General features: G+C 49.5%; 1 protein-coding gene across 2 annotated transcripts in view; it reads right to left on the bottom strand.

The window, feature by feature from the left end:
* Positions 1 to 153: 153 nt before the first annotated feature.
* The window catches only part of SLC25A48 (solute carrier family 25 member 48), a 38,553-nt gene continuing 26,199 nt past the window's right edge, over positions 154 to 12,507 (bottom strand). For both annotated transcript variants that reach the window (XM_025860996.2, XM_073878517.1), the window contains exons 5-8: positions 10,911 to 11,168; positions 8,386 to 8,519; positions 1,874 to 2,003; positions 154 to 941 (exon numbers count right to left, since the gene is read on the bottom strand). In XM_025860996.2, coding sequence (XP_025716781.1) covers positions 1,881 to 2,003; positions 8,386 to 8,519; positions 10,911 to 11,168 — 515 coding nt within the window. In that variant the 3' untranslated portion in view covers positions 154 to 941; positions 1,874 to 1,880. The remainder of the gene's footprint in view (positions 942 to 1,873; positions 2,004 to 8,385; positions 8,520 to 10,910; positions 11,169 to 12,507) is intronic.

Here is a 12,507-nt window from a genome sequence, read left to right as displayed (position 1 = left end):
GTGACAAGCGGCTGGTGCGACAGCTCAGGCAAGCATCCAGCCGCTCCGGGTGCCACCAGGTCTTGCTTGGCCCTCCAGCCACCTTGCTGCTGAGTATTGAATCACATAGACAGATGGTCCTGAACTCTTAAATGGGAAGAATGAGTAATAAGATACTGCATAAAACAGGTATTTTATTTTGTTCTCTCTGTTTATCTGTATATTTGGTTTTTTTCCCCACAATAAAGAGGCACTGATTTCATTACAAGATTTTCTGGAAAGCCACTTTCATCTGGTCACAGGGGGGAGTGGCCGGTATCTGAGAACCAGACCATTCCTCTGCCTTGCCCCGGACAAAACCCAAGGACAGTCGTGCTTCACTCAGGATAAAGCTTAAGTATGCAAAATGTGTTACTCCTGTTTTCCTTTTGTAAGAGAGGGCCAAGAGCCAGGCGAGACGTGATGGTGGGTGCTTTAGTGAAGAGCTACAGCATTTGAGGTAAAAGCCGGCATTCCAGGGCTTGCCCTGGGCTCAGTCTTGTCGGCCTGATCCATCACGCCCTTCCCGGGGTCTAGGGTCTGGCCCCATCTGCACATGCCAGCAGGCCCCTGCTGCCCCAGGGGAGGCAGCAGGGCAGGTTTGCTAGACCTTTCTGATGAAGACCATCCTTCTTGAGAGAATTTGCGGTCACCAAGGCCGAAGCAAAATGGTTTCTTGTTGACTAGAAAATTCAGTGATTCATCCCCCTTGATCTTCTCAGCTCTGCAGGTTACCAGTGTGGAGCCAGAGAAGGAGAAACAGTGGGAGAAAGAAGAGAAGGAGCTGAGAAGATACTGGAAGCTGATCATCCGTCTTCTCAACAATGTTTCTGAGTGGCCATCTTGGTGTGAGGCTCCGTGTGAGGCACCAGTGATAGACAAGTGAAGAAACAGTCGGAGCTCTCCCGGGACTTTCACGCTGGCTGGGGAATGAGGAAAGTCAGCAAACAGTTATGATGCAAAGGGGATGTGGTAGGGGCTGAGCAGGGGCTGTGGGGGAGAGCCTACAGCAGGCACAGCTCATCTTGGCTGAGGCATAAGGGCAGGCTTCCTGCAGAAAGAGACTTCTAGACTAAAGCCTGGGTGATGAACAGGAGTTGGTGAAGCCAAGGACGGGGGGCGGGAGGGGCAGTTAAAAAATGGTGTCAGGCAGGGACAGCATGTGCAAAGATCCAGAGGCAAGAGAGAGAATGTTATTTTCAGGATGCTGGTGATGTTGGGGTTGATGACTAAAGCTTTACCTAAAGGGCAATGGGGAGTCACTGAGGGCATTTGACTAAGGGAGTCACTTGCTCAGATTGCTTTTCTTAGAATGCTGGGGCCACAGTGATCTTTTGCAATGAGAGAGGGAGAGAGAAAAGGTATGGGAGGCAGGGAACAAGGGCAAAGGCTGTCCCTTCAGGGCTTTGAGAGCCCATTGATGGCCCTCAGACTCATGCTCTGAGTCCACTAGGGAGGTGGGGAGATGGTGCCCCATTAACAGAGGGTGGGCAGTGTGCTTTAAGTCCTCATTTCTGGGCCCCAGCCACTGAATTTATAGAGTAAAGTGAAATACACCTCTCTCCAAGGGCTGTTGAAGCTGCTGGATGGGAAAACAGATGGCTGAGCTCACTATCTACAGGCATATTCTGTGCCGATCTCAGTTACTGAGTGCCCGGCTCACCACCAGTCACAGGGGGGCATTTCAGAAGGGCCTTCTGATGACAAGGGTGGCCACCGTAGCCCCAGAAACGACACAGATTAGATAGGAAATGAATGACGGGGATGTTTCAGAAAAGTCACGACGTGTCCATGGCAAAGGAGAGGGTGTCAAGCCCCAGGGAGGTGCAGCAGGCTGGGAAGGAAGCATACTGACCTGACGCTCAGGGGCTGGTCACGGTGTGGTCCCTGCGGAGCGCCTGCAGCGAGAGCTCATACCCAAGGAACATGGCGGCGCTCATGGGGAAGCCGCGCACAGTGTTCACCGTGATGCCTCGGAAGAACACCTGTGGCAGGAGGAAGCGTCATCAGAGGACTGACCCAGACCCTCTGCAGGGCCACCACTGAGGCGCAGAGGACAGATTGGGGATGTTGGCCACTTGTCCCAGGCTGGACTCCACAGAGCCCAAAGGACCCTTGCGAGCCTGAACCACCCCGGATGCCCCAGTCATGCCCCTGCCTCGACCCACATCCCCTGGGACTGGGCTTTTCCTCCCAGGCCTGGTACACGTACACTAAATACTGGGGGCAAACTGTTGACCATGAACACCCACATACACTTGCTTAATGGCTGCTCTTTCTCATGTATATACCCACACGCATGTGTATACACATGCACACGCACGCATGCACACACGCATGCACGCATAAGATGCTCTGGAACCTGGACGTCCAAGCTCTCCACTGCACTCACTTTGCATTGGTGGACAGAGCAGCCATGGCCAACCATTTTGACAGGTGCTTCATAGGCTGTCCCCCAAGGGGCAGAGCGGGGAAGAACTCAGGCCATGCTTTTAGGCATGAAGTGGAGACACAGCTTTGGCATTTGATAGCTGTATTACTTGGGCAAGTGGCAAAGTCTCTGAAACTCAACTTCCCAACTGCAAAATGGGGTAACAATACTATTGAGCTGATATGGCTGCTGAAGGAAACGAGATGATGCTTTCAAAGCTCTTACACCAGGCCTGCCATGCAGCCAGCGTTCATGAACTGCTGACGGTCCCATCACCCTCATTGTGAGCAGGAGCCATCCTTACACCGAGTGGCACTCAACCTTCGGTCATTAGTATGAGGGCCGAGGGGACTGGCCTGTATCGATGAGTTGCTTAAATCAGCCATTCATACGAGAACCCTGTATTTGTCTTCCATCCCTCCCATTGCTAGGGCATATGATAAGATGCTTCACTTCCTCCCTGAGTTGTCCTGCCTAGTGCTGGGTAGAAACTGGTCAATGTAATGTGGTCCCAGCCCTTGCCCAGTTTAAAACCTACTCGGTGGAGGTAAGCCCCCTGTGGGAATAATTACAATACAATCTAGAATGTGATGAGAACAGATCAGGGCTTTGGGGGAGGGGGCACCTGTCCTTACATGTCTTCCCTGGGAAGAGACAACACATCTAAAGGAAACCATACCCAAGCATAAACGACCCAACAACTGCCAGGAATATGACGTACACCTGTTAGCCGACTCTTGTATATTTACTAAGTGTAATAAATAGAGCTGGTACTGTAATTTTGAGGAAGTAGAAATCCAACCCTTTTACATTTCCCCAGTTTCCTTGGTTGTGAGGCACTGTGGTGTCAGGGTAGAGACAGGCCACTGTCGTCGGCCAGGATGTAAGGGGGTCTTCAGGAGAGGCACCTGCACCTTAGCACTCCATGGCAGCCTGCAAGACATAGGCTGGTTGTGGTGGGGGGAGAATGGCCTCTGTGGGTTTGGGGGAAGCCTTAACCCTCACAGGGAAGGAAGCTGATAGACAAGGACCCCCAGACGGGAGCAAGAGGTTCAGCCAAACCCTGGAATGATTCAGGCAAGGGGCAAGCAGGACATTTGTAACATCTAATGTCTAACCTTTCTGGAATTCCCCAGGCTCACCCAGAGTGACTGAATAACAGCAAGGAATTGGCCCAAGCTCCAAAAGGAAAATTCCACACTGGGTGCCCATAAACACTCCCCTGTGGGCCTGGGCTTGGCTCTGCTCTATGAGGCCATGCCAGGCAGGGCCCAGCTTGGAGTGTGGGCCACCTCTCCCACAGCGCTGGGCCCTGCGGGAACCATGGAACACTCCAGACAGACAGACATGACCTCCCTCCAGCAGCCCTGGCCTGCTCTGCTGTGAGGTCCAAAGATGGCAAAGTGCAGACCTGCTGGCTCTTACCCTGAGCGTTCGGAACACAAAACCACCAGGCCTAGTCTCTCCTCATGAAGCCTCGATGGCTCCCCACTGCCCAGGGAAGTCTACACCCTTCCCTGGACTGCCAAGACCCTTATGCTCGGGCCCTGCACTTTCTCTGGGCAGCCTCTTACACTTGACATTCTGGGCACGTTAACAACCTGTCGTTCCTCCAGGGAGCCAGCTCTCTTCCACCACTGGGTCTCTTCTATTCCATCAGCTGGAATGTTCCCCAGCCTGGCTGCACCCTCTAGCAGTCTTCCCAGGGCCACCCCAAGCTGGACTGTGGCTCACTGTCTTCTGTGCACTCAGGATCTCTGCCACCACAGCACTTCTCACACTGTCTCTACCCACCCATCATTTGTCTGTACCCCCATTAATAATCTCAGGGCAATGAGAGCAGGGCTGTGGTGGTTTACCTTGGAATCCCCAGCATCTACACCTCTGAATCCCCAACATTTACACCTCAGAACCCCCAGCATCTAATGCTTTTCTTGGCCCAGAGGGCCCTTTGTAAGTCTTACCAAATGAATCCGTGGATGGATGAATGGATGGATGGAATGAACAAATTCCTTGTTGTGAAAAGGGAACAGTCTTTGAGCTGAAAGAGTCCTGCTGGTGTTGGTGGTAGTGGGGGATTCCTGGAGTGGAGGGACGGCTCCAGTCCCCAGATGGCAGAACCAAAGGGCAACCAACTCTGCTACCTCAGGAAACGGCTCTTCCTACAAATGTTCCTCTCTGCTTCTCCTTACAGTCATTCAATCTCAAGCCACTGTCACAAACCCCCTCCCAACAGCCACCTCTGTGCAGCTGAAGGATACCAAGTCCCTCCTCTGGCCTCCTCATCTCAGACAGTAACCCTCCCAGTGTGTGCAATGGCCAAAGTGGCCCATGACGAATGTCAGAGCAGGCAGAGAACGGACTCACACACAGCAGGGAGAGAATGGACTTTTTTTTGGATTCGGGGATGCCCCCGAAGTCCTAGACTTCTAATTCCCTTTATCCAAAGGCTGCTTTCCCAGTAATCATTAAGTGGGTTACAAGGAACTGCCAAACTTGGGTACCATCACCATTATTCTACTCTTTCCCAAGTCTTCATTCCCACCGAGTTCTTCTTCCATAGTGAAGTGGGGACAGGTGGGCTTACCCTGCCTCAGTGAGCCACAGTACAAACTGTTCAGGAATGATGCTCCACAGAGCCAGCCCCACAGTCAGCTGTAACTGGAGCCATCCACTGGGTCCCCAGAAAAGCCAATTCCTCCTGCTGCTGGGAAGGGCTGTGAGACAAGCCAGCTGTCCAGGGCTATGTGAGATGTTTTCTTCATGCTACCATTTATGTTTACATGCAAACACATATACAAACATACAGTACAGTCCGTGAATATTTTTGGAATATGTTATAAGAAACTCATAACAGTGACTGCCTTTGAGAGAAGATTGAAGACCAAGGAGGGACCATTAGACAGTATATCCTCTTATATCTTTCGAAACTTCCTATGTTCATGTATTATCTATTTTTAAAGCCAACTAATAAAAAAAATTAAAAATGACTTTCAGTCAGTGAGTGGTTAATCCAAGCTGAATACTGCTACCGCTACTTAAAACCTGTCTCTGAATATAAACTAGGGACCAATGCTACTGAACTTTGTTTTTAACAGAGCACAGTAATTTTTGGAGGAAATAATATCAGCAATATATTTAGCCTCTATAGACTTTATAGAATTAGGACACAATATTTTGACATTAATTTGAATAACTTGACACATTAGTATTTTAATCAACAGCAGACAAGAATATCTCAAATAAAACAGCTTCTTTTTTGAAATCTTTCTTATGTGTCCCTCTGTGCTTGTTGGTTGAATCACAAACAGTGCTTCTGCTAAAACAATAAAAAAGACCAGTGAGGTGAGGATTCTAGAAGTGTGGCAGAGTAGGAAATGCCAGCAATCTGTTTCCTTACCTAGATCAGAGCTGTGCTGACGGAATCTGTCTGATGTAACTCTTTTGGAATTCTGGGGTTTATTGAATGCTTACAACTTCAAGGAGAAGGTTTGGACAGTAAATCTGGTTAATTTCAATCCATTTTAGCTCTTAGCAAGGTAGCAGCTACCCATCCTCCACCCCCAGACCTGTGGCAGGCAGGTGGGTGTGCAGACACTCTGGGAGCAACCTGCACACACAGCTTGTGGAAGCCAGAGCGGGCAATAAGGACCCTGTCTTGCAAATATTGGAGATCTGTGTTTTGATCACTGATTGCTGTTTCTGATCACAGAGGTGCAAAGAGGAAGTTAGCCACTGCTTCTTCGTCTACCCCACTGATGCAAGTCCTTCCTCCTCTGGCCAATGCCCCTTTTCCCCTTAATTTTTCTCTTTTTCCCGTCTTGGGAGCTAGATGTTAAAGACTAGGACATTCAAAAGCAACTGCAGGTATGGGGAAAGTCGGAAAGTAACTGTGCATGCGCAGAGAAAGGCTCAGAAAAGACCTGAGAAGACCTTAAGTTTACACTTCAGGTTGATCTTTGGCATAGAGACAGCCTACAACAATCAAAAAAGTGAAGCAATAAACAGTAACAAAAGACACTAGACACTGGGGAAGGAGGGGAGAAATCTGATTTCCAGAGTTACCACATAATTCAATTCAAAAGTCTAATTTTCAATAAAAAATAACAAGGCATAAAAAGAAACAAGAAAGTATGATCCATTCAAAGAAAAAATAAGTGAAGAGAAACTGTCCCTGAAAAAGACCTTAGCAGATCTACCTAACAAAGACATTAGAACTGTCTTAAAGATGCTTGAAGAACTAAAGGAAGATATGGAGAAAGTCAAGAAAATGATACATGAACAAAATGAAAACATCAATATGAAATAGAAAATCCAGAAAGAAACCAAACAAAAATTCTGCCGCTGAAAAGTACAATAACTTGAGTGAAATATTCACTACAAGGATTCAAAGGTATATTTGAACAGCCAGAGAAAAAAGAGAGCAAACTTAATAAGACAATGGAAATTATTGCGGTTGAGAAAAAGAAACAAGGTTGAAGAACAGTGGAAAGAGCCTAAGGGATCTGTGGGAAACTGTCAAGCACACGAATATATGCACTGTGGGAGTCCCAAAAGGAGAAGAGAGATGAGGCAGAGAATATTTGGAGTAATAATTGTCAAAAACTTCCTAAATTTGGTGAAAGACATGACTATAAACATCAAAGAAGCTTAATGACTCCAAGTAAAATAAACTCAAAAAGACCCACACCAAGACATGTTATAATCAAACTTTTGAAAGCAGCAAGATAGAAGGAACACATTACATACAAAGGATCCTCAGTAAGTCTAACAGCATATTACTTATCAGACACTTTAGAGACCAGAAGTCAACAGGCCAACATATTCAAAGTGTTAAAAGAAAAAATCGTCAGTCAAGAATCCCGTATCCAGGAAAACTATCCTTCAAGACTGAGAGAGAAATGAAGACAGTCCCAGATAAACAAAAGCTGAGGGAGTTCACTGCCACTTGATCTACCCTGCAAGAAATGTTCAAAGGAGTTCTGGAGGGTGAAATGAAACAGCACTGGGAGTAACTTGAATCTGTATGAAGAAATAAAGATCTCAATTAATACAGGAAGAGAGTGACATCAGCATCGTGGAAGTACAAAATGTCCCTATCTTGTCCCCACCTCAACAACAAATTTGGGCATTCATACACCCATGCAGGTGCCTCTGTGGGAGTTGTGGGATCCAGCACCACATGCTAAGGGACCCAAGAGTCCTGCCCACCTGTGTATCAGGTACTAGGCAGAGAGCCTATGAACTGGCTCTAGCCCCTCTCAGCTGCAGTCTGGGAGCATTTGGAGGCAAGGACTTGGCCAGTATATACATATATGTGTGTGCGTGCGTGTGTGTGTGTGTGTGCGTGCGTGCGTGTATGTGTGTGTGCGTGTGCGTGTGTGTGTGTGTGTGAGAGAGAGAGAGAGAGAGAGAGTCTGTGTGTGAGTTTGGATGCACTGGAGCAGGGAGGGCGGGGGCCAGGTTGCAGGCTGCCTCATAGCCGAGACCAGAGGTGACAGGGTGTGGACTCGAGTGGGGTGAGGGAGCAGAAGACAGACTGGGGGACTGGATGTTGTGAGATGTGACGACTGACGTGGCTCTGGGACCTCCTACGTGGAAGAGGGCGAGGCACCGAGCAGTGAGTGAGGAAGCTGTGCCCCCAGCCTTTCCTGATGAGAAGGCAACCTTTGGTGACACACAGATGCAGGTCCAGGTCCTAGCTCTGCCATGCACCAGCTGTGTGACCTCAGGTAAGTTACCAGTCCTCTCTGAGCCTGTCTCCTCCATCAGCCTGGGGCATGGACGAGATGAGACAAGGATCGAAGTAGGGCTTGATATGGTAACCACCAGTACTGCAGTTTCCTGATTCCCCTCTGTAATCTCACATGCCCCCAAATGTCTGGCCCACCTTCCAGGGACTGACACCGACCCCACATCACTGCTGTGGGGCTTACTTTAAGACCTTCCTTCCGGTAACTCTGGGAGATACAATCCAGGATGCCTTTGTATTTGTTTAAATAAACCCCGTCAGCTTGGAGTCGACTTTTCACGACATCCATAGGAGTCGCTGTCCCCCAAGAAATTGCTCCTGTAAAGAGAGAGACAAACAGGTGTCAGGGACTGGCTGGTTGGGGTCTGGAGGGGACGTGGCTCCCTGCCCCTTTCTACCACTGACAGGCTTAACAAGCTGCTGGGGGAAGCGGGCAGAGCTCAGGCAGGACCTGTGAAGACCATCCCTGAACTTCCCTCACCACTCACTGTGGAACTTTGTAGAAGTCTCCTCTAGGCCTTGGGTCTGCCATCTGTAAAATGGGGCAACAGTACCTACATTCACGGGGTTCCTGTTAGGCCAAATAAACAGATGCACGTGAAGCATTTAGCACAGTGCCAGGCCCACAGCCAGCGCTTTGTCAGTGGACACCTTTATTAGCAGCTTTTACTGGAGACACAGGAACAGGCCCCACCAATACTTTGTAGTGCCTTTCCGGGGCACCAGGGGCGAGAGCCCAGACCGAAGGCTGGGGCAGAAGGCTTGCAGCTCCCCAGAGACAGAAGGGACTCTGAATACAGGGAAGCTAAGCGAACACTTGCAGACAGGCTGCTTGCCAACGGAGGGCCAAGTAAGGCCTGAAAAGAGCAGGAAGGTCTTTACAAATCTTGCCCCTTTTCTGGACATCTGAAATTGAAGCCTTGGGACGATGTAACACTAGGTCGTCTTCACTGGAGAAGTTCAGGTGCCCTAGTTTGAGCACTTTGATGACTTTAAAGGACTCTCGGAAAACAATGCCAGATTACTGTAGAAACACTAAAATTGGCACATCCTTAGACAGGGTGAGAAAAACAAACTGAGAGACCAAAGTCCAAGGCAGCTGGTTTGCAAGGTTTACTGATTGCTACCCAGAGACTCCCAAATGAGGCCTTAGTCTGTCCTGGACCCTCTGCCCATCCCAGCCTCCAGCCCCCGTGGCCTCCTGCCCATGATCCTCTGGGAACCCTCTGCACCTCCCTTCCCTCTTGCCCCCTGCCAGGATAATGGGGCTGCTTCTCCTGGAGACTGTCCAGGTGCTGCCCTGGCATACTCCCCTGTTCCTCAGCCCACGGGCCAGGGTTTTATAAAATGTGGTCTGCCTACCAGGCCACTCAAACCTGCTCTCACCAGAATCGAGAACGGATGAGGCCTCATGGGTCCTCTTGGCCAGCAAGTGCTTACTAATCACTTACTAGGATCTGGCACAGGCCAGGCCTCAGACGCATGGGGGCAGAGGGTGGACATTGGTTTTTGGTGGCTAAGACAAGGGCTTTGTTATATGCTTGCGGAGTTTCAAGCCTAGCTAATGATGATGGGGGTGGGGGGAGGAAGTGCTAAGGTCTGATCATTTTCTTCTCTTCAGAAGATCTTTCCCATCAACATCACACTTGCCATGTTATCAGCCTTCTTAAAAAGCAATGCTCTCTTGACTTCCCTACCCTGCTCCGGCCATAAGCTGCATACCTGTCTTCCCCATCACAGCCCAGCCAAACCCCTCAGACATGCCGGGTGTCCTTGCACTGTCCAATTTCTTTCATCCCATTCTCTCCTGATCCCACTTCAGTTGGGTGTTCACACTTCTCTTCACCAAAATGGGTCTTGTCACAGTCCCTGGTGACCTACATATTGCTAAATCCAGGCAGCAGGCATAGCAAGTGCAAAGGCCCTGCGGTGGGGAGCAGCCACGCTGATCAGGGTGCAGCAAGGAGACCTGTGTGGCTGGAGCAGAGCAAGCAAAGGGAGGGGAGCAGGAAAGGAGTGCAGAAGGGTAAGAGGCAGCTGGATCATAAAGGGACTGAAATCCACTGTAAGAACACTGATTTTTACCCTAAATGAAGCGGGGATGCTGTGTGGTTTCTGAGTAGGGAGGGTAGGTAACCAGTCCATGGTCACCGAATGAGCAGGTGAGGATTTGAACTGGGATCTTGCCGACTGCAGAGTCCCTGCCATACTGTCTTCATTAGCTGTGTGCCCTTGGGTTGGTCACTTAATCTCTCTAAACCTCGGTTTTCTCATCTGAAAAATGGGGAAACTGATTCCTCCCTTACAGAGTTAATGAAATCCTCACATGAGAAAGGTTTACTGTGTCAGCATTCAAAAAAAGGTGAACCCCAATAACAGATTTCCTCTTCAAAGCTCAGTAATACCTGACACAAAAGAAATGGTCAGAATACATCCTCTGACTGAAAATTCAACAACCCTGAATAGGGACTTGCCATTCCCACAGGTCCAGAGGGAAGGAGAAGCAAAAAAGAGGGAGACCATTCCCCATACCCCGGCTTTCCTCTGTCTGGCCAGGTCTGGCACAGAGTGGGTGCTGAACAGAGAACTGCTGCATGAGTGGCTGGATGAATCGTGCCCTTCCCTGGGCTGAGAAGCGTATGATAAGCTCCCCAGCCATCCCACTACAGGCATCAGCCCAGGGACAGGGGTCAGTATGGCTGTCCTTACCTGCCAGGCCGCCGGCCAGCCACACGGCACAGGGGCTGGGGCCTGTGCAGGCCTCGGGCGTGATCCAGTCGTTCAGGAACACATAGGGGATGAAGTAGAGACAGTAGCCCGGGACATCCCTCAGCAGCATGGCGCCAACGCCCCGGTACATCCCTGCCAGGCCCTCAGTCCGCACGATGGTGGCGATGCAATGCACAGGTCCCTGGTAGACTGGCTGCACCCCAAGAGCCACTGTCCTGGGTTTCAAACCAAGGTTGCCTGCAAAGACAGGGAGGAGAAATGGCAAGTGACACAGGGGGCAAGAGACAGGCCAATCTCCAGCACTGGAGCCAGCCCGGCGCATTGACAATTTCCACTCACATGGCCTGCTGGTTTTTACCAGAACTGCCGACCTTAGCAGCTCAAACCAAGATTCTCAAGTCCCAAGAGGAAGGCCAACACATGCAACTAGCTGTGCAGCCAGAGTGGAGACAAGGTCTGCCGGGGGAGAAAGCACCAAGTGCCTGAATGCTTTCTGGTCGACCATCACTATGTCTTTGTGAGCAGCACTGACTGCAGATGTCCAAGATCAAAGATGAACAAGCTGTACCCAGCTCTTTCCTGAAGCAGAGGTTGCAAAATCAAGGTACTCTGTGTGTGTGTGGAGCGGGGGTACTTGTGCAGAGTGTGGTAAAAAAGGCATATGAAGTTTGGACCTGGACTGTTCTGGTTCCAAATCTAGAATCCACTACTTAAAAAACTCTTCGACCTTGGTAGGCCACCTTTATCGGCCTTTGGTCCCTTAACTTTAAAAAGAGAACAGGCCAACTATTTATTGTATACAAAGTTGCTAAGAAAGTAGATCTTAGGGGCGCCTGGGTGGCCCAGTTGGTTAAGCATCTGCCTCTGGCTCAGGTCATGGTCCTAGGGTCCTGGGATCGAGCCCCGCATCAGGCTCCCTGCTCAGCGGGAGGCCTGTTTCTCCCGCTCCGCCTGCTTGTGTTCCCTCTCTTGCTATGTCTCTATCTGTCAAATAAACAAAATCTTAAAAAAAAAAAAAAAAAAGAAAGTAGATCTTAAAAGTTTTCTACACACACACAGTAACTATAGGCTATGACGAATGTGTCAACTAACCTTACCTTGGTAACTGCCTCACGATACACATGCATATTAAATAATCGAGTTGTATACCTTAAACTTACACAGTGTTATATGTCAATCATATCTCAATAAAGCTGAAAAAATTTTAAAGGAAAAAGAAGAGAACAGGTGAGTATACATAAAGTAATACCTATAAATCGCTCAGCACGGTACTGGGAAGGCTGGAGGGGGAGAAGTTATCCACAGGTTATTACTGAGGCTGAGGTGACCAGCGTGAATCAGGAGGATACATGGGCTGGAGCGCCATATGTTCTGAGCCTCCAGCCTTGGCCAGCAAGCAATGACTCTGTCTCTTCCTTTTAATCCTTCCTCCAGGCTCCTCTGTCTCCTCCTCTGATGTTCATCTCCCCTGCTACGGACCCTTTAGCTCACCTTTGACTCATGACCAGAGAGGCCTCCCAGTCCCAGGGCAGATATCGTGGGCTCTTGTTCTCAACATTCTGTTCTGGAAGAACGA

This window comes from Callorhinus ursinus, unplaced genomic scaffold (genome assembly GCF_003265705.2).
Source record: "Callorhinus ursinus isolate GAN/ISIS: 27379988/994484 unplaced genomic scaffold, GSC_fseal_2.0 scaffold30, whole genome shotgun sequence".
In the NCBI taxonomy this organism is placed as follows: domain Eukaryota; kingdom Metazoa; phylum Chordata; class Mammalia; order Carnivora; family Otariidae; genus Callorhinus; species Callorhinus ursinus.
Note: the sequence above shows the minus strand (reverse complement) of the source record. Positions and strands in the feature narration are given on the sequence as shown.